This window comes from Dermochelys coriacea, chromosome 6, assembly GCF_009764565.3.
Source record: "Dermochelys coriacea isolate rDerCor1 chromosome 6, rDerCor1.pri.v4, whole genome shotgun sequence".
In the NCBI taxonomy this organism is placed as follows: Eukaryota; Metazoa; Chordata; order Testudines; family Dermochelyidae; genus Dermochelys; species Dermochelys coriacea.
The window spans coordinates 79785963-79811895 of NC_050073.1; the positions used below are offsets into that span (position 1 = coordinate 79785963).

The window sequence follows — 25933 nt, forward strand, 5'->3', positions numbered from 1 at the left end:
GTTTCTTGAGCAGATGGCAGAGTTTCTTTTGGTAACCTTCAGTGGGATCAGAGGGTAATGGCTTGTAGAAAGTGGTGTTGGAGAGCTGCCTAGTAGCCTCTTGTTCATACTCCGACCTATTCCTGATGATGACAGCACCTCCTTTGTCAGACTTTTTGATTATGATGTCAGAGTTATTTCTGAGGCTGTGGATGGCATTGTGTTCTGCACGGCTGAGGTTATGGGGCAAGTGATGCTGCTTTTCCACAATTTCAACCCATGCACATTGGCGGAAGCACTCTATGTAGAAGTCCAGTCTTCAGTTTGAGTCTTTCTGAAAGGTGTTTTTAATGGTATCTGCAGCTCATGTCATAAAGAGATTATAGTATAGGTGTTCAAACATCTCCGATGTAATAGGCATTCATTAGATAGTTCAGCAGAGATCCTTTGTTTGTCATATGTTCTGTTCTATTAATTAGAAAAAAAATAACAAACAGAATGTTACCAAAAATTCCTGAACAATGTGTTTCTAGAGTACCACGCTTACTAGGAAAGCAAGAAATGGGTTCTGCAAATACTAGTAGAACAATAGTACTGGAAAAGGCCTGAAGAATATGCACTGCAACTCCAATCCCAAGACTGAAAAGCTGTACCCAAAAAGGTGTTGAGTACTCTCAAGTCCTGTTGAATTCCCAGGAGGCTTGCAGCCACTCACAGGATGCTTAAATGTTGGGGTTTGTGGTACAATGCATACTATCCAATGCCTTTCAAATAATTTTACTCCATCATTACATGCACAGCTCACTGCTATTTGCTTTACTGGTAAGCTTAACCCTGCAGATCCTTTGTCCAGGTTGCATATGCAGGATCAGATCTAGTGTACTCAGCAATGATAAGCTGTAATTGTGGTCTTGGAGGAAAGTAAAAATAGCAATAATTCTAGAGAATTTTTGATGCAGTCAGTCAAACTCTTCCATTTCCATCAAGACTGGGAGGGGCAAAATGGTTATATGAGATTTCATGTTCATGTTCCAGAATATATCACTTATATTTTTGTAGCATTTAACATAAGGACCAATCATGAAGCCCTTACTCTGGCAAAATTCCCACTTAAGTCAATGGATTTTTTTTTCAGAACAAAAATTGAAGGATCAGGCCCAATAAAAGTAAGAACAGAGCTTGAATGGCTAGGTATTGGCTTTTCTGAGTTGTATTCCCTTTTAAATTTAGCTTTTGAACTTTGACATATATAAGAAACATGTGAGTCAAAATTCACTTTAAAGTGCAGAGATAAAAGATTGCCATTACATTTTGTCTAGGTAATACAATAAAATGGTATCATATTATAATCAATGCCAGAGTAAAGTATCTAACCTGTTTTATAAAAGGGAGAATTTCTCAGAAGAATATTATTTATTGTTACAAAACAGATTTTATTTTTTGTTACAGTTTGGGCTTTTAATTGTTCTATTACTTTTTCTAAACCCTGAGCACCGTCTGTACATCAGTGGATCACATCTTAGTACAATACATAGATATGACCTGAGGTTTTAAAAAATAATGTTATATTCTCATCTGTTTTTTCCTGCATGTTACAGCATGTCTCCAGAGGCAGGCAGCCTTTTTATTTTCAAGTAAATTTATATTAGTTACAGTCTCCAGCTGTTTTAGATATATGATCATTTCCTGTTGGAACTCTTTCCAAGACAATTCTTTCTTTCTTTTTTCTTTCAAAAGAATGAGAAATTTAATATAACAAAGACATCCTATAATTGCCTTTGTATCTAGCAAGGTATCTAGCAATCTAAATATTTTATTTTATTTAAAACATCTGTCTACATAATATCATATGACTGTACAAGCCTGTATCTCCCTTCTGAAAGACAGCTGCTGCCACTTTTATTTAATTTATAAGAAACCAACAAAATTGCTCCTTAATATAAAGCCCTTCTGCCACTGTGTCATGTGTAAATATTTTCTTCCAAGATGAAAATTGCTTGTACTTACAGTTCTTGTTAAAGTAATCTAAGTTTTCTTCAAATTTAGAAACTTTTTTTCTTAAAAAGATCCCTATGGAAACATAGGATTTCAATAGACATTTTTTAAAAGTCCATTATATTAAAAATGAGGGTATATTTCTTTTAAAACTAGCTACAAACTGAAGTTTGCTAAGCTTTGGAGCTTTTTCTACTGCCTGTTTTCTTTTCATTCTCAATAACATTGTGAAGTGTTGGTGCTGATTATAGCAGCCAGAATTTCTTTGTCATCTTTCAGAAAATACATGGCGAAAGACGGTAAAGCTCTTTGTCTTGTTGGTGTTACTGGGATTTGCTTGCCATGAATTCTGTCTGCAAACTCTGTTTCTTGTGTGAGGTCACTGGAGCCAAAAATAAAGTGTTTAACTTTTAATAGATAGTATCAATTCAGGCATAACAGCACTCCAAGAATAACAGGCATAGGCATTCTACAATATGTCTAAATAAGTCAAGTTTACCTTTTCCAGGGAAGTAATCAAAATATTCCTTTTTGGAACACTAAGAGTATGAAAGGGAAATGTTTATGGTTCCCCACTGGCACACTGTTATGATTGACAGGAAAAACCAACATGTTTGCCACATGAGACATCTTGTTCAGGAACTTTCAGAGGGTAGTAAATTGGTGTTGGCACAAACACAAAAAAATAGAATGACTTGATTCAGCAGTTTTCAGTTTTAAATCCCTAAGCACTAAAGAAAGAAGCAAATATTCATCAAATGATCAAAATTTATATTGATTTTTATTCTGCATTAGCAGCTCAAAGTCAAGATTCTTGACAGGGTGGATGTCGGTTTGAATGATTCTCTTTGAAATAAGGATATAGGCACTGGGTTGAGTGCTACTGTGCATTCCTGAACCATAGGAAAATACTATTAGAACCCTAGGAAGCTAAATTTTTAAAAGAACTGTATGAAAAGGCATGCTTGTTCAGTACTGTTTTGATAACTAAATTGTTGTTGTTATTATGTAAAGTAATTCTTGTTGTTCCTACTTCATTCCTTCCTTTCTGTTATCATCTAAGGACAACTATTTTATAGAATTTCAAAGGAACTATAGTTCATGTAGTACAGTAACTGAGTTAATAGCAGTATTTGCCAGCATAAATATACTTTGGAGTCAAGCACTAGACCAGCAGGGCCAGGGAAACAAAGATTGTATCTTCACATTATACATTTTTAATTTTTCTTTTCAGCCAGGAAATAAATAAAGATTGCTGTGATGGAGTTCAGGAGTGGAGAACGAGAACACAAATACAGCATAGAAACACAAATGTGATGCTCACGTTTATTGGGCTGAGAGATTTAATAAGAAAAACTGTGTTAGAATGATCTAGGAAATAGAAATAATCCCCTCTTGTCTGCAAAAATATAATAAAACAGTGACATTTTAATGAACTTAAATATATTGAAAATAATAAGGGAAGCTATCTCCATTACAGTACTGATGTGATCTTGTTCATTGTTGTAAAATGGAGGGTGAGGGTTGCTTTTTTTTTTTTTTAAACCAGACACCAAGATAAGGCAGAAATACAGTAACTATTTGTTAACACTCAGGAATGTTAACAAATTTCCCAGCTGTCTTAGATGCTTACAATTCAGCAAACATCTTTAACAGCATAGCTTTAAAATTAAAATTTCTGAACATTATGGGTAATGCTTTAATGGAATGCAAATTGCCATGAAGACAGCAGCAGTGAAGCTGACCTCTCAGCAATACAAATATTTTACGTTTAAAACAGTTATCTTTTTACAGTTCCCTGACCTGAGTAGGTGTCACATACTTCAAGAGGCTGATGCTTTCTCTGAGGCTTATCAATAAACTCAAAGAAGCAACAGTCTTTGCCTGCTGTTTATACATGGCAAAACGGTTGTCTACATTCACATCTTCAATTGTTACTTTTGCTAGGAAGTCAGTCTTGCTGTATAATAATTTACCTGTCATTACCGATAAAGCTTTGTTTTAGCTTTTTAACGATTACCTCATGATTGTCTCCTGATCATATACCCTTAATGATATTTGTACATGGTCACCATGTGGAGATAACTTTTTATTTCTCATTTATTCAAATGTGAAAAAGAATATTTATACCAAAAGAAATGACCGCACCTTAAGTGGGGGGAGGGGGAGTGTAGTGCATTTTGGGCAGGGGGAAGGGGGCTAGTGAGAGGCTCAGGAGCTACGGCAAAAGTAGGGTGGGTCAGCGTGATGATGCTGACTTAGCCCCAGAGACTGGAAGGGCTGTAGAGTTGATAAAGGGCAAGCCCAGTGGGAGAAGCCACTTTTCCCAGACCAGGCAGTGCACCACCCACCTCCCTCCCTTTGGAGGTGACAAAATAACAGGTTTGGTCGGGGGCTGGGAAGGAATTTTTCCCTCACCACCAGATTGGCCAAGGGATGGGGTTCAGGGCTCCTATGACTGGCACACAGGGAGCCAAAGCCCTTCCTTATAGCCCACCTTAACCCTTCTTGTTCGGGGGAGGATGATGGTAAGATCCCAGCAATGGGTTGGCCGGGGAACCTGGATGGAAAAAGGGGGGGTGGGGTGGGGGCTGGCAGGAGCCCCCAGGTAGATGTTGAAATGATCATGGAAATACCTGCACTGTACACATTTATCTGCCAGGTACTCCCAGACATCTAATAATAAAGTTGCAGCCTGATCAAGTGGCTCCTATCCTTCTTTCGGTATAGCCAGAAAATGTACTTACCCAGCATTTTTCTGAATAGCTTTATTATTAAATATATTTATTAAATCATTTGTGTATTAATATATGCTCCCTCCCATCCTAGCTTCTTCTGCTTGATCCTGCAGTGAAATCATAATCTCCTCTTTACAACAGCACAGTCTGATGGCATAGAAGATGTTACAATATGATAACTACATCTTTTTGTTTCACTGCAGGATCAAATGAGGTAGGTGAATAAACTTAAAGGAGGCAAAGCACTCTGGATTATTAGGATAGTGGATGTCACCCAAATTTATAGTGTTCATACTGGTGTAAATTTTCCATGAGACTACAGCTCTGTTCATGCTATGAAAGAGAATTGCCTTTCTCATTATTTGGAGGACAGATACATATTTTAGTGACCTCCATTGTAAGTATGATTTTTTTTAAATCAGTTATGGCAGTAGTGTCAAAGGCCCCACATAGAATCCAGGGCCTCTTTGTGCTAATCATTGTGCAAACACATATTAAGAAAGAGGCCCTGCCTCGATGAGTTTACAGTCTAGGGCATGATTCTATAATTAATGCTGAGCCTCACTGAAGTCAATGGAACTCTATGCAGGCACAAGAATCTATTTTATGTGGGTGCAGTTGTAGAATTGGTTGCAGAATATAGAGAGGGGAGATATGATTGCTCTCTATAAATATATCAGAGGGATAAATACCAGGGAGGGAGAGGAATTATTTAAGCTCAGTACTAATGTGGACACAAGAACAAATGGATATAAACTGGCCAACAGGAAGTTTAGATTTGTAATTAGACGAAGGTTTCTAACCATCAGAGAAGGAAAGTTCTGGAATAGCCTTCCAAGAGGAGCAGTGGAGGCAAAAGACATATTTGGCTTCAAGACTAAGCTTGATAAATTTATGGAGGGGATGGGCTAATGATGGGATAGCCTAATTTTGGCAATTAATTGATTTTTGACTATTAGCGGTAAATATGCCCAATGGCCTATGATGAGACACTAGATAGGGTGGGATCTGAGTTACTACAGAGAATTCTTTCCTGGCTGTCTGGCTGGTGAGTCTTGCTCACATGCTCAGGGTTTAGCTGATCACCATATTTGGGGTCAGGAAGGAATTTTCCTCCAGGGCAGATTGGCAGAGGCCCTGGGGGGTTTTCGCCTTCCTCTGCAGCATGGGGCATGGGTAACTTGCTGGAGGATTCTCTGCACCTTGAAGTCTTTAAACCACGATTTGAGGACTTCAGTAGCTCAGACATAGGTCAGGGGTTTGTTACAGGAGTGGGTGGGTGAGATTCTGTGGCCTGCGTTGTGCAGGAGGTCAGACTAGACGATCATAATGGTCCCTTCTGACCTTAAAGTCTATGATTCTATGAAAGTCAATCAGCCTTTGCAGTTAAGCATGAGAAAACATCTAAAAAATCTGACAAGTGAATTAATTTATATTTGTCTGAAATATTTGCAAAATGTATCAGCTTGAAAGTTTTTATATAATTTAAAGAATTACCATGTAGCATGCTCATAAGTCTAATACCAAATAGACAACAGTTCATATTTTTTCTATCTTATGGCATCATAGGGTTGCTAACTTTCTAATCACACAAAACCAAACACCCCTGCCATGCCCCTTCTCTGAGCCCCACTAGCTCCATCCCCCCCTGCCCTTCCGTCGCTCACTCTTCCCCAACCTCGCTCACTTTTACCAGTCTGGGGCAGGGGGTTGAGGTGAGGGATGGGGTTTGTGCTCTGGGATGCAGGAGGGGGCTCCGGGTTGGGAGGTGAGGGGGTAAGGGATCTGGCTGGGGGCGTGGGCTTGGGATGGGGCTGGGGATGAGGGGTTTGGGATGTGGGAGGGGACTCTGGGCTGGGGCAGGGGATCAGGGTGTGTGGGGGGGTTCCAGCGGTACTTACCACGGTTCTGAGGAAGTGGCCACCAGGTCCCTGTGGCCTCTAAGCACATGGGCAGCCAGGCAGCTCTGCAAGGTGCATGCTGCTTTACCACCTCCAGGTGTCGCCCCACACAGCTCTCATTGGTTGTGGTTCCCAGCCAATGGGAGCTGCAGAGCCAGTATTCAGGGCGGGGTTAGCACGTGGAGCCTCCCAGTCCCTGACCATTCCAGTGCCTAAGGGCCACAGGGACCTGGCGGCCGCTTCTAGGAGCAGCATGGAGCCAGGGCAGATAGGGAGCCTGCTTTGGCCCCATAGCCCCTGCTATGCTGCTGCCCAAACTTTTAACGGCCCAGTCGGTGGTGCCGACCGGAGCTGCCAAGGTCCCTTTTTGACCAAGCATTCCAGTTGAAAACCAGATGCCTGGCACCCTATAGCATCATCTTAGTACTAGTTGCATTTTTATTTAGTTCCTTTTTGTCAGAACAGATGTATACAAAATCTTAGTGCATCACAAATATTAAGCTATAAAATAAGAATACTATTCACTAATAAAGTATTTAAAATTCAAAGTAATTTCAAGAAACAAGTGGTAGATTTAAAATGTAAACATTTACTTTGAAGTTTCTTTAAGTGTATATATATATATATATATATATATATATAATAACAGTACCCAGTAATGCCCCAATTCTGCAAATATTGAAACACAGGCTTAACTTTTTATGAGTGGTCCTAATCAATTAAATTTAAGCATATGCATAAGTGTTTGCAGGATTGGGACCTGTGTGTGTGTGTTTGTGTAATTATATGATAATTACAAGTTAGTGAAATAGTATTTTCTACAGCACTATTTAGAGAGGAGATGATAGGGCTTAGTTCAAGTTACACAGTTCAATTTCAGTTGAATTTATTGTACTTTTGTATTTTTAAATCATAGAATACTGTGCTTACAGTGATAGATTTCATATTCACTCCATGGAAAGTAGTGTTTGTAAATATTTATCCTAGCACATCCCTTTATTACAATCTTCCTTTGACAGTAGAACACTAGAGCCAGGTTGTGATCTCAGATACATTAGTGTAAATTCTGAGTGACTCAGTTGACTCTATAGTCACTTCAAGCTTTTATACAATATAACCTCACAATATCCTTCCCACCTCACACACTAACAGCCATTATCCAGTGTCTTGTCTTTCTCCACTACCGAATAAGGTCACTCAAACAAGCAGGTCTAACAAGAAATAAAATGTATTTTCATTGATTTTTATTGTCACTGATTACCATTTATGTTACATGGTAACCTTTATAGTGGAAAGCACTTAATTTGACAAGCAGAGCCAGTCTTTGAGGGCCTGCAATAGCTGCAGCCACGGCCTCCTCTCTTTATTTGGAAAATCTTTACTTTTTTTTTTAATTAAGTTTCAGGCTCTTCTCTTTGTGACAATAGCCTTGAAAATGTAAACCAATGCAAATTGATTGCTAGAGTAGTATGCTGAGTTTTCCCGAAGTTGCCAAGTTATTCAGAATCCCATCACAACCTACCGGGATTGATCCAGGGGGTTCAGAAAAATCAGAGCTTTACATCCCTTGATTTTTGGGCAGACCCCAGTTTAATTGCAACTGTAGGGTGCAGTGCTGCTCAGCCTACTGCTGAATGTGACCATCACAAGATGCCTACTACTGAGCCAGCTTCTCTGCTGAGCAGACAGTATGACCTCTGACCAAAAGGGAGATCATCTCCATAGTGTGAGACTGAGAGCAAGAGGTTAATCCCTTCTTCGACACTGACTCCCTCTGTGGTCTCAGTTAAAAGCCAGAATGTTCAGACTTGGTTAAGTAAAGTTAGCCAAGGCAAGTGGGGATAGTAATACTTCCCTGCCTCACAGGCTTTTGTGACAATTAAGCACTAATGTTTTAAAAGTGCTTTATGAATCCTAACATTCATCAGAATGGAGACTGAACTCTCCTGTACCTAGGCCCCTAGCAGCTCTCAAAACCACACCTCATCCTTGCCATTTTTGTTAAATATTGCCAATTTTTCACAGACATCAACCCCCATTTCACACACCCCCTCCCGCCCCAAGCACAAGCAACTGCTGTGCTCCATTCCCAGGGATCCAGGCAAACAGGACCAAAATATTCGTCCCAAAAAAACCCATTTTACGTTTAATTTGTCAGTGAAGTTTGGGGTGATACCAAAGGATCTCCACACTAATCCTCCTCAAAATTCTCAGTCTGACCTTGTACACAGTGGTGTGTTTGTGGTGGACAGCAGTCTTTTATAGTTGCTGGATGGGGAACAAAAAATTGTTTTATAGGCCAACTTAAACATATTAAAGTGGTTTAGTTGAGCTCGCCAGATCTGCTGAGAACTAAAACAAGTACTCATTGACTAGCTGGTAACAATAAAGCTACAGCGTCATAGAGTCATAGAATATCAGGGTTGGAAGGGACCTCAGGAGGTCATCTAGTCCAACCCCCTGCTCAAAGCAGGACCAATCCCCAACTAAATCATCCCAGACAGGGCTTTGTCAAGCCTGACCTTAAAAACTTCTAAGGAAGGAGATTCTATCACCTCCCTAGGTAACACATTCCAGTGTTTCACCACCCTCCTAGTGAAAAAGTTTTTCCTAATATCCAACCTAAACCTCACCCACTGCAACTTGAGACCATTACTACTCGTTCTGTCATCTGCTACCACTGAGAACAGTCTAGATCCATCCTCTTTGGAACCCCATTTCAGGTAGTTGAAAGCAGCTATCAAATCCCCCCTCATTCTTCTCTTCTGCAGACTAAACAATCCCAGTTCCCTCAGCCTCTCCTCATAAGTCATGTGTTCCAGTCTCCTAATCATTTTTGTTGCCCTCTGCTGGACGTTTTCCATTTTTCCATATCCTTCTTGTAGTGTGGGGCCCAAAACTGGACACAGTCCTCCAGATGAGGCCTCACCAATGTTGAATAGAGGGGAATGATCATGTCCCTCGATCTGCTAGCAATGCCCCTACTTATACATCCCAAAATGCCATTGGCCTTCTTGACAACAATGGCACTGTTGACTCATATCCAGATTCTCGTCCACTGTAACCCCTAGGTCCTTTTCTGCAGAACTGCTGCCTAGCCATTTGGTCCCTAGTCTGTAGCAGTGCATGGGATTCTTCCATCCTAAGTGCAGGACTCTGCACTTGTCCTTGTTGAACCTCATCAGATTTCTTTTGGCCCAATCCTCTAATTTCTCTAGGGCCCTCTGTATCCTATCCCTACCCTCCAGCATATCGACCTCTCCTCCCAGTTTAGTGTCATCTGCAAACTTGCTAAGGGTGCAATCCACACCATCCTCCAGATCATTAATGAAGATATTGAACAAAATCGGCCCCAGGACCAACCCTTGGGGCACTCCACTTGATACCGGCTGCCAATTAGACATGGAGCCATTGATCACTACCCGTTGAGCCCAACAATCTAGCCAGCTTTCTATCCACCTTATCGTCCATTCATCCAGCCCATACTTCTTTAACTTGCTGACAAGAATACTGTGGGAGACCATGTCAAAAGCTTTGCTAAAGTCAAGGAGCAACACATACAAACCATCCCAATGTGTAGAAAGAAAAGTAAATATGGCAGGCAACCGGCTTGGCTTAACAGTGAAATCCTTGCTGATCTTAAAACACAAAAAAGAAGCTTACAAGAAGTGGAAGATTGGACAAATGACCAGGGAGGAGTATAAAAATATTGCTCAATCATGCAGGAGTGAAATCAGGAAGGCCAAATCACACTTGGAGTTGCAGCTAGCAAGAGATGTTAAGAGTAACAAGAAGGGTTTCTTCAGGCATGTTAGCAACAAGAAGAAAGTCAAGGAAAGTGTGCGCCTCTTACTGAATGAGGCAGGCAACCTAGTGACAGAGGATATGGAAAAAGCTAATGTACTCAATGCTTTTTTTGCCTCTGTCTTAATGAACAAGGTCAGCTCCCAGACTACTGCATTGGGCAACACAGCATGGGGAGGAGGTGACCAGCCCTCTGTGGAGAAAGAACAGAGCCAGTTATCTCATCATAGAAGGCAATTAGATTAGTCAGGCATGACTTGCCCTTGGTGAATCCATGCTAACTGTTCCTGATCACTTTCCTCTCCTCTAAGTTCTTCAGAATTGATTCCTTGAGGACCTGCTCCATGATTTTTCCAGGGACTGAGGTGAGGCTGACTGGCCTCTAGTTCCCAGTATCCTCCTCCTTCCCTTTTTTAAAGATGGGCACTACATTAGCCTTTTTCCAGTCATCCGAGACCTCCCCCGATCGCCATGAGTTTTCAAAGGTAATGGCCAATGGCTTTGCAATCACATCCAGCAACTCCTTTAGCACTCTTGGATGCAGCGAATACAGCCCCATGGACTTGTGTTCGTTCAGCTTTTCTAAATAGTCCTGAACCACTTCTTTCTCCACAGAGGGCTGGTCACCTCCTCCCCATGCTGTGTTGCCCAATGCAGTAGTCTGGGAGCTGACCTTGTTCATTAAGACAGAGGCAAAAAAAGCATTGAGTACATTAGCTTTTTCCATATCCTCTGTCACTAGGTTGCCTCCCTCATTCAGTAAGGGGCGCACACTTTCCTTGACTTTCTTCTTGTTGCTAACATGCCTGAAGAAACCCTTCTTGTTACTCTTAACATCTCTTGCTAGCTACAACTCGAAGTGTGATTTGGCCTTCCTGATTTCACTCCTGCATGCTTGAGCAATATTTTTATACTCCTCCCTGGTCATTTGTCCAATCTTCCACTTCTTGTAAGCTTCTTTTTTGTGTTTTAAGATCAGCAAGGATTTCACTGTTAAGCCAAGCTGGTTGCCTGCCATATTTACTTTTCTTTCTACACATTGGGATGGTTTGTCCCTGTAACCTCAATAAGGATTCTTTAAAATACAGCCAGCTCTCCTGGATTACTTTCCCCTTCATGTTACTCTCCCAGGGGATCCTGCCCATCAGTTCCCTGAGGTTGTCAAAGTCTGCTTTTCTGAAGTCCAGGGTCCCTATTCTGCTGCTCCCCTTTTTTCCCTGAATTGACCATCTCATGGTCACTGCCGCCCAGGTTCCCATCCACTTTTGCTTCCCCTACTAATTCTTCCCGATTTGTGAGCAGCAGGTCAAGAAGGGCTCTGCCCCTAGTTGGTACCTCCAGCACTTGCATCAGGAAATTGTCCCCTACCCTTTCCAAAAACTTCCTGCATCATGCTGAAATGATACAAAACTATACCTGCATCACCTCCAAAAAAAGAATCTTACTTTTAAGAATAGACTGCAGCAGATTTACTCAGACTTCTGTGTTGTACTGCACATTTTCTGGACTGTGGCTTTTTACTGAGGCTCCTGCAAATTATAGCTTTTTGAAACTTAAACTGATCAATAGCTACCTGCAGTCTTCAAAGCTGCTCTGGATTTGCAATGATACCAGTAGAACATGAACTGAAGAAACCTTTTAAGTACAACAGTGTGATAGATGAATTCATACACAAAAGAAATCAGAAGGATCCATCTGAAGTTCTGAGCTACCTGAGTTTGAGTTGCTGCAAATGTTTACAATAACTGAAGATAGCAGCTATCCTTAAAAATAATTGATTTATTGAGGAATCATATTTTCAAGGTAAAAAATGGAACAGTCGTCTTGTAAGGAAGCAGGATTCACTGAGTATGATTTTAGAGTAGATCATGGTGGTCAGCACAAGAAGTCTTGTGAGCTGAGAGGTTGTGGGGAAGAGAATAATGGATCCTTGTTCCTCTCTTATATTTTCTTTACCTTTTTCCTTCTCTTATTCTTTTTCCCCATTTGGCTTCTACCCTTTCCCCCTTTTCCTTGCTTCAATCTTCGTCTCCTTTCCTTTTCCATCCTGTGCTTTCATCCTCATATTTCCTCTCTCAGCCACACTTGTTCATGTTCTCTCTCACTTCTACTCTCAGTAATTTGTCTCCTCCTCCCTTTTCCCATTATATTCCTCTGACTGGTAGTACCCTGCCACAATCCACTGCTCAACAACTGAGATGGGGCAGGTAAATGGAATTGTAGTCACAAGCCACCAGACTGGGTCTGTAGCCACCTTCATGTGATAGCAGTGCAGCTGAGCTGCCTATAGACTCACTGCATGCAATAATCTCTCAAGTCTTCACATGGATCTGATTTTGTGGGCTAGATCATCCCATTGCTTGGCAGTCCATAGGCTGTTCATGATAAGTCCCTATTGTCTCTGTACTCGAGGGAATTAGTGTACTCTTAAAGGGATGGAGAGAGATGATTTTTATTAGACTTTTCTATGTGCCTTTAGAAATCATGCATGCATATGCCACCCACCTGCCTCAATGGGTCGGAGAACTTGATGGGACCAGTGGTGACAGGAGACATTCCCAGCAGCAATGGAGGGAAACTCTCTAAGGGACATTAGGTAGCTCCTTCCCCTGGGAGTCTCTGGCACTCATTGGCCAGGTGGGGGAGGAGGTGTGCTGATTGGCTATCATTCCCCAGCTCCCAGGATTTACCTGGTGCAGGAGCCATGTAGAGCCCCTTACAGCTCCATTCTAGCAGCCCCACCCTACCCACCCTGAACTTGGAATGGGAATCTGGCCTGACAGATGCTGTGGATCTAGCCAATCGCTGGTTTGGGAATCAGGAAGGAATTTTTTCTCCCATGGGCCAACTGGCAGAGGACCAGGGAGTTTTTGGCTTTCACACAGCACCTTCAAGCCACAGTGGGTTAAGTAGGAACATGATTAGTACCTAACTGAGGTACTTGGTTAGAGCTGTTTATTCATTGCAACTTGCGATCTGTTTCCAGTGTGGTTAAGAGAATAAAATGAACAGTTCCCAGAGGTAAAAGACCCGTGACATTGCTGATGAGCCTTGGGCTCATGGTATAGGGTGAGACCATGCTATAGGGTGGCCTTCCCGGGCTGAGATTAGATTTTGTAGCTTTCTCGGACCAAGATCAGACCCCATGGCCCTCGCAGGCCGAGGTCCCCACTCTGTTGCAATCCTCTGCCCACTCATGGTGGGGTGGGCGTGCTAAGACTCAGAGAGAGCTGAGTCCTGAAGGGGTAAACTGAGGATTAGGGTTGTCAACTGTCCCTTATTATTGAAATACTATGTTGGCAACCCTACTGAAGATAGCCTACCCGCCTTATGGGTTATATGGTAAGGAGCCTTGTAACTTTTGCACTGGAACCAATTAAATGTCTGGAATAGGCAAGTATCAGTGATGGGCAGGTAGCGCCGTTCCTGTGTTAAAAGTTTAACAACATTTTCAGCCTTCCACTTAATTCCATGCATCTGTCCTCATTTTGTCATTGTGTCCACATCAGTTGACATTTTGTACAGAATGTATTAGTAAGCTCAAAATGTACAGCTAAGAGAGGCTGTGTTACCTCTGTGTGTGTGTCTAACTTAGCTGTGTAGGAAAAAGTATACTGAAGATGTAGGATGACCTGAGGGAGGACACTTTTGAACACTGTAAGCTGCAAAGCAATCAAGGGTGCCTGCAGTGCATTTTGTAAGGTGTGCAAGGGCCAATCCAAGGATTCTAACAATTGCCTTCTCAGCTATGCAGCTTCTAATATTGGAGTCTCCACATGCTAATGCCATATTTTTGCAAGTTAGCAGAACTTCAAAGCTCTGTAGCAAGTAGCTGCTTCTTTTTGTGTCCCCCCCCCACACCTTTTTTTCTCTTAAGAGCTATAGAAAATTCTATGGAAAAAAATGTTACATGTGTATATCTAAAATTTTAGGAAAATTTGTACGGCAGTATATTATGTCATTCGAGACTAGCATTTGTTCATATCATTAAAGACTCTCTCTTAATACATATGTAGAAGGTGCCAGCTTTCAGGTTGCATGGAAAAATTTAATCACGGGCATTTTCTGACTTTTTTGAGTGCTTAATGTAGTTTTTTTGTATGGGTAATTTTTTTTTAATTTGTGAAAACAAGAAAAATAATTATTCTACTAAGTTAAAAATGCATCTTAATTTGCAACTCCATCCTCAAAGCAAGCAAAATTGTTTTCTTTAAACTTTCCAGAAGAATTCACCTCTAGGCTGAAAACAATAATGGGAAATTTTATTTCATAAGGTAATTGTTTTGGAAAGTTATCAGCCACTCACAATAGGGGTTTAGAATGAAAGTGCCACCTCAACCATAACTAAAATAAAAACAGCTAATGAATAAGTGCTTTCTGGCAAGAATAAATGAAAACTGCAATGCCTGATGTGGACAGTGAAGAATACATAAAGGCATCAAAGTGAGTAAACATCAAATGAAAGATTATCCTTGTGGGTGAGGAATCCACTCCAGAAAAAGACTGAACCTGGAACCTCAGTAACCCACAGAAGGAAACTATTTGTTAAGCTAAAGGGAACTCTGCTTTCTCTAATGACAGGTTTCAGAGTAGCAACCGTGTTAGTCTGTATTCGCAAAAAGAAAAGGAGTACTTGTGGCACCTTAGAGACTAACAAATTTATTTGAGCATAAGCTTTCGTGAGCTACAGCTCACTTCATCGGATGCATTTGGTGGAAAATCCAAATTTTCCACCAAATGCATCCGATGAAGTGAGCTGTAGCTCACAAAAGCTTATGCTCAAATAAATTTGTTAGTCTCTAAGGTGCCACAAGTACTCCTTTTCTTTCTGCTTTCTCTGTTGCTGGTAGTCTTTTCTGAGATCTATAAATAGCAGTCTGTGTTCCATGGATTCCTTTTTCTTCAGGGGTATCAAACTCCTGACGAGTCCCAACCTAATTTATCTGATAAAACCAGATGAGATTAGGTATATTCAATCAGAAAATCTTGATAATTTCACATATTCAGGGACTGCCTTTTCATTGGTAACTATACGTAACTTCTATAATTAATTAATCTTAGATTGTCTTTATACTTGTACAGTATATCTACTATCTTGTTATTTGAGTTTTAGTTTGTTTTAAAATGCATAAATGGATACACAGATGACAAGTTGTTAAATTGAAGAGTGCTCTTGTGACAAGAAATGGGTGTTGAGCAGTGTTCAGCCTGCATATGAGATCAAAGTTCTTTAGAGGATATATACAGCACACTATAAACTTGCTTTCAATGATACCAAACAAAAATCACTTAACTTAAGGACTGAAAGATTGTCAGAATCAAGTCAACCCTCTTCAGAAAGATTGTACATCTGTGAACACTTGGACTACAGCACTTTAGTGCATGATGAAATCAGTAAGGAAAGTTATGTATTGTGCATACTGTTTCTACATATTAATTAGTTTTTTAAATAAATTTCTTTCATAATCAGATTTCTTCAAAGAAGGCAAAATGGACATTCCACATTCAGAACTACATACTTGTCAAGTATAATGCTTTAAAATAAAGCTTTATGTTTTACTTATTTGAGCACTGAAAAGCACTGGAAGTTTTTTTATGCTCCAGCTATTCAGATGATGGATTAATGGATTTTCTTAAGATTGTCCCAAAAAATCATATCTGGGTTAAACCCAAACATTAGAAGTTTCACTACAAGAAGTGATTTTGGAGAAAAGCTATAAGCAACTGAGAGGAAGTTAAAATGTAAATGGCATTTCAAAATTAGCTATAATACGACTTGGTAGAAAATACATCAATGCTAAAACAAATTATAAACAAGTTTTATATAATCCAGGTAACCACAAGATTATATAAGTGTCCAAAACTTTTTTCAAGCATATGTTGCTGGCACTCTTTAATTTTTTCTTCCCAGTCCAAACGTGGCCCATAATATGCATCCTCATTCTGGGCTTTGGAAATTTTCTCTTTTTTAGTGCTGTTATCTTGGCACTTTTTCTCTACATCACAAATGGCTGTTATCATAGATAGAAGGCACTGTTAACCTCTGAGCAGAGAGCAAACACTTCACTTTCACTGCTGCTTGGAGTGTGAAAATCATTTCCAAACCAAGGTTTCCTCTATGCTAGTGCATTCATCTTGCTGCCCTACCAAGTGATTGACTCAGCATGCTATTACTAATAGGAATATGGAATTAAGTTACAAAGAAGTGACATTTTTGAAGCTTATCAGAATTTGTAATGTTTGTGTTTTTATTTTAGTGCACCCTTACCAAAGGAAAACAACAGCATTTTGGCCCCAAAGTGCTTTTGAACTTATCTTTCCCTCTGTTCTTCTCCCTGCTACCCAGGGGCAAACACAGCAAAAAGCAACTTTATTCCCATGTCATCTGGTGCTCTGACTTCCACAATCCAACTGATCACCACAGCTGCAATAAATAAAGCGTCTGTTCAATAAGTTTTGATGCCAAAAATTATTCAACATTCTTTTGGCTAGGCACATAGACTGATGGAAAACAGCACATCTAACTTATTGCCTCTTCCTTGCAATCAAGATTTCTAAGTAATCAAAGTAATCACTGGAAACTAGGTAGGGGAAAATAGAATATGAACAATGCCAATCCCTTTGTTTTAATTTACAATTATTAATTTAACAAAACAATGGAAGTATAATTAACTCTGAAGCATCGTCAACTTGTTAGCAAAAGATGAAGATGAGCTTCTGAAATGTGCAAGAAGCTTTATTTTATATATTTATCTGGATTTTTTCAGAATGTGATATTTGTAATATCTCTTGCTCGCTCACAAACATACAGACATTTTTATTTTGCATCTTGCTGGATATACATCTCATGGGACATAAGGGCCATTCTTTGATAAGAACTTAAATGGTCCAGTTGTAACACTAGATAATATATTGTACTAGGATCTGATTTATAGGACCAGCCTTATTAAGGAAGAAAGAAATTATGGTGTGATTATTCCTCTTGGTTAAATTGTTTGGTATAATCCAAAAGTAGTCATTTTAAATGCATTCCTTCGGAATGGAAAAAAAATGCATTTTCCTCTTTGTTTTCTTTCTCTAGGCTGAGGTTCAGCTATGCTATCTGGAAGCACAAAGAGATGCTGTTGAACAGATGTCCTTAAAGCTGTATAGTGAACAGTACAACAGTAGTAGCAAGCGAAAGGAAGAGTTTGCTGATATGTCAAAAGTTCACACAGTGGGAAGTAATGGGTAGGAAACTATTCTTTTTGTTGTTTTATTCTCTCTGATCTGTGGTTTTTTACATGATCTTCTTTCTTACTGCTATGCTAGCCAGGATTTTTCCTCCTTAACCAAGAGACAAGGTAACATGCTATGTATATTTATTGTCCTATTCATTAATGCAAAAATTAATGAGTTCTGGATAATTTTATCTCCCTGAATTGCTTCGCTCCTAGAACTACCTAAATTTTTTGAATAGCAGCCCATTATCTACATGAGAAATTTTGCGTACCCTTAAACTTCCTTTACTAAGGCCTTTACTAAGCCTGTTATGTCATGCTTTATTTCTCTTTATTTCTTAATTTCTTCTGATGCTTTCAGATTTCTTACTATGTTTTTTCCAAAGACTTCCATGACATGTCAGTATCTTTTTATAACAAACTTCCTTAGAGACCATTTTACTAGATCCTTGGTAGGTGAATGTGAAGCCTTTCATTTCTGGTTTAAATATGGCCCAGTTCAGTACTGACTAAAAGCTATAAGTACTAGAACTAGACAGGAAATATTTGATTGAATGTTGTTTCATCCAAAATTGCCGATTAGTCAAAACCAGAACCTTTAGTGAAAATGTAGCTGTTTTGACAGGAAGGTTTCTCAGGTCCAGAATGCAATTTTTGGTCAAAATGATACCAAGCAAGTATCCAGAATAGTTTGGTGAATAGTATCCAGCATAGTTTGGTGATTAGGGCGCTGTGAGGTTCAATTTCCTGCCTTTCCACATCCTGGGTGAGTTCCCTAACCACTGGAATGTCAGGGCAGTTGTTCTGACTCTGAGACAATCAATATTTAGTTATTTATACAAACTGGAACAGCGCCCACAGGAAAGATTGAGAGAGACCACCCTGAATTAGGCAGATGAAGGATTTGAACTTGGGTTTCCGTTTTCCCAGTTGGCCGCTCTGACCAGCTGACTATTCTAGTACAGGCACACACTCTGTCTCTCCTTTTGGTTTTTCATGAAAATTCAAAAGGTCTCAGTTTCATCCCAAATGGCATCTATTAGGGAAAACTGTTTCCCAACCAGTTCTAATAATTACTTTAGCTGTTGTCTGCTGAGATTTCTGTGTCTAATGAGTTTGTCATCTGTTTGATTCCCTGCCAATAATCTCTTCTCCAGCAGTTCCCACTGTAGATATATCTCCCACATTTACAAAGTTTGCATCGTCACTCATTCCTACTATAGACAGTCCCCCTTGAACAGGCTCCATAAGGACTTGTTTTAAATTTCCACTGATGCCAATGGAAAAATGCCCTAGCTCTATCTCCATGATCTGAATATTTCCCTCCCCTGTAGTGATGTCTAGGTCCATAGCTGATCTACCTACTGCAAACACTCTGGCCACAGTCCATGGTGCATTGGGGCAGCTTTGTCAGGGCTAACTTTCAAAGGGTGATGCAACATGTCTCTAATTTATGGGCATTCTTATGGTACTCCTAAATATAGTACCTTATCATAGTATCAGTGGCAAGCACTGCACATGTAAAAGACAAAATTCTACATGTAAATGACAGCATTTTAGATGTTTAACCTCTTGCTTAACATCCATAAATCATCTATTTAGCAATTAAGATTGGGATTTTCACAGGGGCCTACAGAACAAAGGGCACCAACCTTCACTGACTTCCATATCAATTGGTTGTGCAGTGTCTAACTCTCTCAGGCCCCTTTGAAAATCTAACCCATGAGGTCTGCCCACATTTGATTGCAACTACAAGATTAGGAGCTGTTTTTTAATATTTGGCCCTCAGTGTGTACATATCCAAATTTTGTGCTTGCTATTGATACTATGATAAGGTATTATGTTGAGGAGTAACATGGGAATCCCATATATTAGAGACTTGATGCATGGCCTTTGGAGCCTGTTCAGGGGAGAATGCCTACAGTGGGAACAAGATAAGAATGAGGACTTGGTGAATGGGGGAAATATATCTACAGTGGGAATAGATCAGAAGTAGATTAGGTGCAGGGAAGAGATAGTTAAAATGGAACCAATAAGGTAGTATCTGCAAATTGGAAAGTCTCTGAGGTGGGAGTACAAGGGATTGAGGAATGTCTGCATAACAAGGATAGTTACAATGAAAATGAGGAGGGATCAGTTAATGTCTGCATAGGAATGGCTATGGAGGGAATGAAAGAGAAAAGAATGGGGATCTGCTGCAGAAGAACAATGGCCACCGTGGGTGTGGGAAGAGCTCCAGAGGAGTAGTAGGGACCAGCTGCAAAATGTTGATACTTACATGGGTTCAGATTCTGAACACCCTCAGAGTTGATGGCGTGAAATCAGAGTTTTAGTTCGGACCCATGTTTACCGTGTTCAGCAAACTATTGCACATGTCTCAGGACCATTTCTTGAAGCCCTTTGGCAGTAATCATTAGACCGTAGTTAGGACTGCAGGATCAGGCTTTGAGTGCATTGACTGAACATTATGGAATGCTCCAGGTATGCACAGAATTTAAAGCAATGTTATTTTTTAAAGTTGTTATGGTCAGAAATTTGATTTCCTCTATAATACTTCAATAGCATGCTTATGGAAAGGAGATTCAACAGATGACTCGAAAGAATTTTTTATCTGGTTGGATTTTTTTTTTTGGCAGGCATACTACTATGCTTACAGTACTTCTAAATGCCATGTGAGCTATGCCATCAAAGAAATAATACAATCTAGAGATATGTGTCAAACATGAAAAAAATGGCTGATGGAAATAGCTCCACATTTCTTTTTATTTATTAATAGCACAGATGAGCTGGTTTTCTCATAAGAAAGGTGCTCATGAATTTTCATTCAAAATAATAAATTGATGTCCATACTTTAAGAAATATGTTTAGGGTTCAAGAGATAAGCCATGCAATTCTGCATATCTTATTTCCTGTTTACCAAGCTAAAATATACCTTAATGTCATTACAAACACTATGTTGCTAACATGACTTTAGTCTATTAACCATAAAACTATGTTCAAGAAAGTTTTAGTTATTCGTTCTTTAACACTCCTTGTTGCATTCTTCTTGGAAACCTTTGGGTACGTTTTATTGGATGAATATTTTGGACCAGAAACACTTGCTCTACATTTTTTAAAGTAATCGGTGGACTTGGTTAATGCACCAAAATCAAGTCATTTTTGTAATTCCTGCATCTAGCAGATACACAGTATTTCAGAAGCTGAGCTTCTCTTGATTCTGACTCAGGCAATGTGAAAAATTACCTGCATAGAAAAAATGGATTCTGAATATAAAAGGAATATTCAACCTAACAGAAATGTTGACAGCTATATTTTAATTTTAACCTATCGCGAAACCTAAATTTGTCCTATTTTGTTATATTCTGTTATCTTATACATTTTTATCAAATTAATAATAGCTTATACATTTTTTAAAAATTGAATATCTTTAAAAGCAAGGGTTTTTTTTAACAATTCATAGTTACGTCAAACCATATTTTTGACAACTTCAAAACTAGACTTCATAATAATTAAACATAGGTTTGCATAGCAAAATTTAGATCTTTGTCCAGATCTGGATTTTGAAGCCTCCAGTGTGCAAGATATGTTTGGATTAGAACTTTAATTCTGCTCATTAAATTAAAATTCTGATCCATTTATGGGTTTTGATTCTGAAATATCTGCCAAATGAGTGGAGTGTTTGGATCCAGATTTTGGTTCAACCCATCACTAATTCTTGGGCTAGTTTCTCAGCTGATGTAAACTGAGAAGAACCTGGAAGCCTGTAGAGCCATACCAATTTACACCAGCTGAAAATCTGGCCCCTTGCCTGATAAAATATACATCTTTAATAATCAGCATTCTACCCTGTCATTTTTTATGAGCTGGGATAATTTTCTGAGGAGACATAGTGTCAAAAAAATTGAGTATTGAAGATACAGAATGGTTAGGCAGCTCTCTGAGGTTTAGGTACGGATTCTATTTCACTGCATTCTGAATACCATGGACTTTATTCATGAAGATTATAGTTTTATATTAGTGTGACAGGCTGCCCCCACCCCATTCCTGGATGCCACCTGATGTACTGGGGTACCACTGAGCCCACCTACTCCACCAGTCTGGGTTCCCTTACACTACCCTGCTGAGCCAGGCCTTCAAGCTTCTCCAGCATGCATACAGGTAGGGACACACCCAGCTGCAGAAAGACACAGACACTGAAATCAGCACTGCATGGGAAGGCTTCAGCTAAGGAATTGCCCAGCACTAAAGTGCACACCCCCTCTGGAGTGTAAACCCAAAATTGTATCGTCTTGTGCTGCACAGAGAACTGTACAACATAAACTCATGATAGTCGCTCCCTCCCTCAATGTGGAGGAAGATATACACAGCTTTTTGCCTCCATCACGGTTATGAATTCCACGGTTATGGTTTTAGAGAAAACAAAAACATGTTTGTTAACTACAAAAGATAGATTTTAAGTGATTATAAGGGATAGCATATAGATCTAAGCAGATTACCCAGCAAATAAAACGAAAACGCAATATAAGCTTAGATACTAAAGAAATTGGTTACAAATAGTAATTTCTCACCCTAAATGTTGTTTTATGCAGATTGCAGAGTCTCTTGAAGGCAAACTGCTCTTGCTTGCAGCTTAAAACTCTAAGTATTTCTTTCACAGGCCAGACACCTTCCCAGCCTGGGCTCAGTCCTTCTCCCCCACTTTGTCTTTGTTTCTTTGATGTTTCCAGCAGTTATCCTGGGTGGGGATTCAGTAAAGAACCAACCCTGATTATGTCCCTCACCTGCCTTAAATAGGCTTTACATATGGCAGGAATCCCATTTTTCCCCAGAGTGGTTCCTCCCCTCTCAGTGGAAAAATACTGGCATTCTATCATGGAGTCCAGTACCAGGTGACTTAATCAATGACCCTGCAGTGCCAAAACAGCCATGAATCAGAGGTTGTTTGTAGCATCCCAGGAAAGCTTCTCAGGAAGGTGGGAGATTAGCATGTTCTCCCTAATAGTCCATTGACTGGTCCCCAGCTAGCCAGCCAGACTGATTGTATTCTCTCTGGTGGGCATTCCCCAGGTGCAAACACTTCTGTAGTAAAGATGTATAGTCAATATTCCTAACTTTAGATACCAAAATGATACATGCATACAAATAGGATAATCATATTCAGCAAATCATAACCTTTCCAATGATATCTCACATGCCTTATCTTGTACAAAACATATCATAGTTATGCTATAATCATATTATAACAATATTTCTATGAAGAATATGGGGTGTTGTGTCACAATAAGCTTCAAAATAAAGGTCCATCAAACACCTCATGAGAGGTTACAAATGCCCTCAAATTCTAATGAAACTATTGTTCTTCAACCACAATAACTTGGTTGTTCATGCCTGCTCTTCTTTATAATAGCACCATTGCTTACCTTTCCAAGACAAGAACTATAACCTCATAAATTATTAAGAGTATGCTAAATGTAGTGGATTGATCTAAAGAGATAATGCAGAATCAACACTTGTGCATTACACAGTACTTTCGTAGTTGTCTTGGTGGAAGTAATATTACAGAGGACTAAATGCTTCCTCTGCCTTTCCTTCCTTCCTCTCAAAAGAAGGTGTTTCACAACACATTAACTATATCTACATACATTCAAAATCACCTTGGATATGGTACACTCATTAATGGTAATTCAAACTACAGTAGTGTATACTACTGTATTTTTGATATTATTATTTCTCTTGTTTCTTTGTTGCAGGAATTCTCACTTTCTTTATAACATTAATGAAAAAGATGTAAAAAAACTAGATAAAGTTTTTAAATAGTTGAAAAAATTAGCCTTGGTAAGCAATATTAAATTCAGGGGCAGGAACACACACGGTCATATACTAATTTGACCTACAATGATGGTTTTTTCTTCATTTCTATTAATAAGCTTTTCGTCAGTTACAGATTGACAAGTCTTGAGGATTCCTTTTAAGGGTTTTTTTTTTACAATTTTGCAGTTTTTCCATGTATACCTTCTTTCTCATATCACAGTGTTTTAGAAGAATCTATGCTTTACTTACTCACTAGGCTTTCAATAGAGAATCACATTAATCCTTTTAAGCTCCTTATTCTAATGATTTATTTTGTTGAAAACCATAGTGATCCTCCTTTGAATTTTAATGATTGCTGGCTATTCAAAGATTCATTGTTTTGACTTCCTGTCCTTACCTTTGTTTCTTACATGTCTGTAGGGAACACCTGTCTAATACTGTATCTGGCCTTAGTTCTCACTGGCTCACCATATTCACTCAAGCCTATCCTAAAGCGTTAAGTTGAAATGCTAGCTATTCATCCATGAAAATAAATGTAGGATATATATTTGCAGAGATAGGCAGATAGACAGCAGAGAGATGGCTAAATGGATTGAGTCATTTTTCTGTGAAAGTAATATTTTTGGTATGAATAATAGTATATCATGATCATTGTAGAGAAGCTTGTTAAATATAATGTTAGCACTTTAAAAACCATTAGGCAACATTATCAAAGGGTTTTTTATATCTACATTTTTGCAGCAAGTACAGTATGCTTATAGTTGTCAGAACCTAGCATCACTTGCCAAATTTAGATCATGTCACTGGTTTAAATTGGATTTCAATTTTCATTTGCGTCCACTCTCTATAAATACAGAAATATATCTCTTTAGAAATATAACTTGGAACATCATGAGTTTTCAAGAATATATTATTCTAATACACGATTTTAACAACTAGACTGTATTTATGCATAATACATTTTGTTCCTTATCTACAGCCTTTTGGACTTTGATTCAGAATACCAGGAGCTCTGGGATTGGCTGATTGACATGGAATCTATAGTGATGGACAGGCATGACCTGATGATGTCAGAGGAGCAGCAGCAGCATCTTTACAAGGTTAGAGCTACTGTTACTGCCTTTACCTAGCTATAGAAGATCTGATTAGCTTGACAAGTCTTTCTCTCACAGGATATCGCTACGTTCATTGTATGTATCATGGTGTCTATTAGAATTCCCTTCCCTGTCCCCAACCTCATTTCCATCCCCTGTGCACTGACAGGCTGCACCGACATCATAATTGCAAGAAAGTTCACTTTATCACATTCTATTTGGTGTAATTCTATAGAAGGACAAAGATTTGTCTTCAAGATGAATAGAAATAAATGAAACTGCATTAATAAATAGACTGAAACAAAATGAAGAAAAAATGAAATGGTTGCATTTAACAAAATGTGTTTTGATTGGAGCTTTCAGATAGATTTTTATCCACCTTTCAGACCTCTTCAGGGAAGAGAGAAGTTTGCCTTGATTTTGGTTTACTGCTGCTGGGATACAGGATTTTTCCAATTTAATTTTTATACGTTATACATAAAGCAGACATTGTCATGTTAAATCAATACACTTGCTTGTGATTTAAGCAAAATGATTTTGAACTCGCATATTGATTGGGGTCCTTTTGTCAAATAAATATATACTGTTTCCCTCTTTTGCCTTTGCTGTCTTAGGCCAGATTTTTTTTATCAGTTCTTCTTTTTAATGGATAATTGTAATAGTCCCCCAAAATATAGATTTCATCTTAAAACTGTTTCAGGCTTGACTGTGTGTCTGAGAAACTGTATTCAAGGGGCATGATGGGTGTTGGAGAAAGGAGGGAGAGGTTTTCCACAGAAATATCAGGCTGCAGTAAATCTTCCTCATTTAGGCAATTTTTATTGGAGTAATTCTGACAGTTGTCATCCTTGAATTGCTTTGAGCATATGGCGTATTTCAAAGAGCAGATTGTGAATCATAAAAGATAAAATTAATAACTAACTATAGAATCAGCAATAGTATAATGACAAGAAACAACTACCCTCTAGCTTTTTTTATTATTATTTCTTATAGAATAAATGGTACATTCAAGGTCAAATAGAAGTTGTTTTCTTTCTTCTATGGTTACATGATTTGATAATTTATTACATATAATTTATATTTTCTTGTTTTGAATTTATAATTTGTAGATGCTCTTCATGCATTTTATTCTATCTAAGGTTGGTCCTTTTATGTGAAAGGACCTAAACAGAGAATTATGAAATAGGTTATAAAATACCTTCACATGCGGAAAATATTGTTTGAGCTCTAACGTATTAAAAGTCACAAGTAAGTTAAGTTTAATGGCCTCACTTTCTCTCTTTGTCAGTCATTTGTTAATATTAAAAGAAAACTAAATACATAATTTTCACAAACACATAATTTCTAGATAGGCTCAGAGATTCCTAGATTTTAAGGCCAAAAGGGACCAT

At 39.0% G+C, this 25933-nt stretch overlaps 1 protein-coding gene across 1 annotated transcript in view; it reads left to right on the forward strand.

Moving 5' to 3' along the window:
• The window catches only part of AKAP6 (A-kinase anchoring protein 6), a 391946-nt gene that overhangs the window by 257460 nt on the left and 108553 nt on the right, over positions 1-25933 (forward strand). Inside the window, 2 exon segments of the mRNA XM_038407981.2 lie at positions 17499-17647; positions 24428-24548. Of these exon segments, the coding sequence (XP_038263909.1) occupies positions 17499-17647; positions 24428-24548 (270 nt within the window).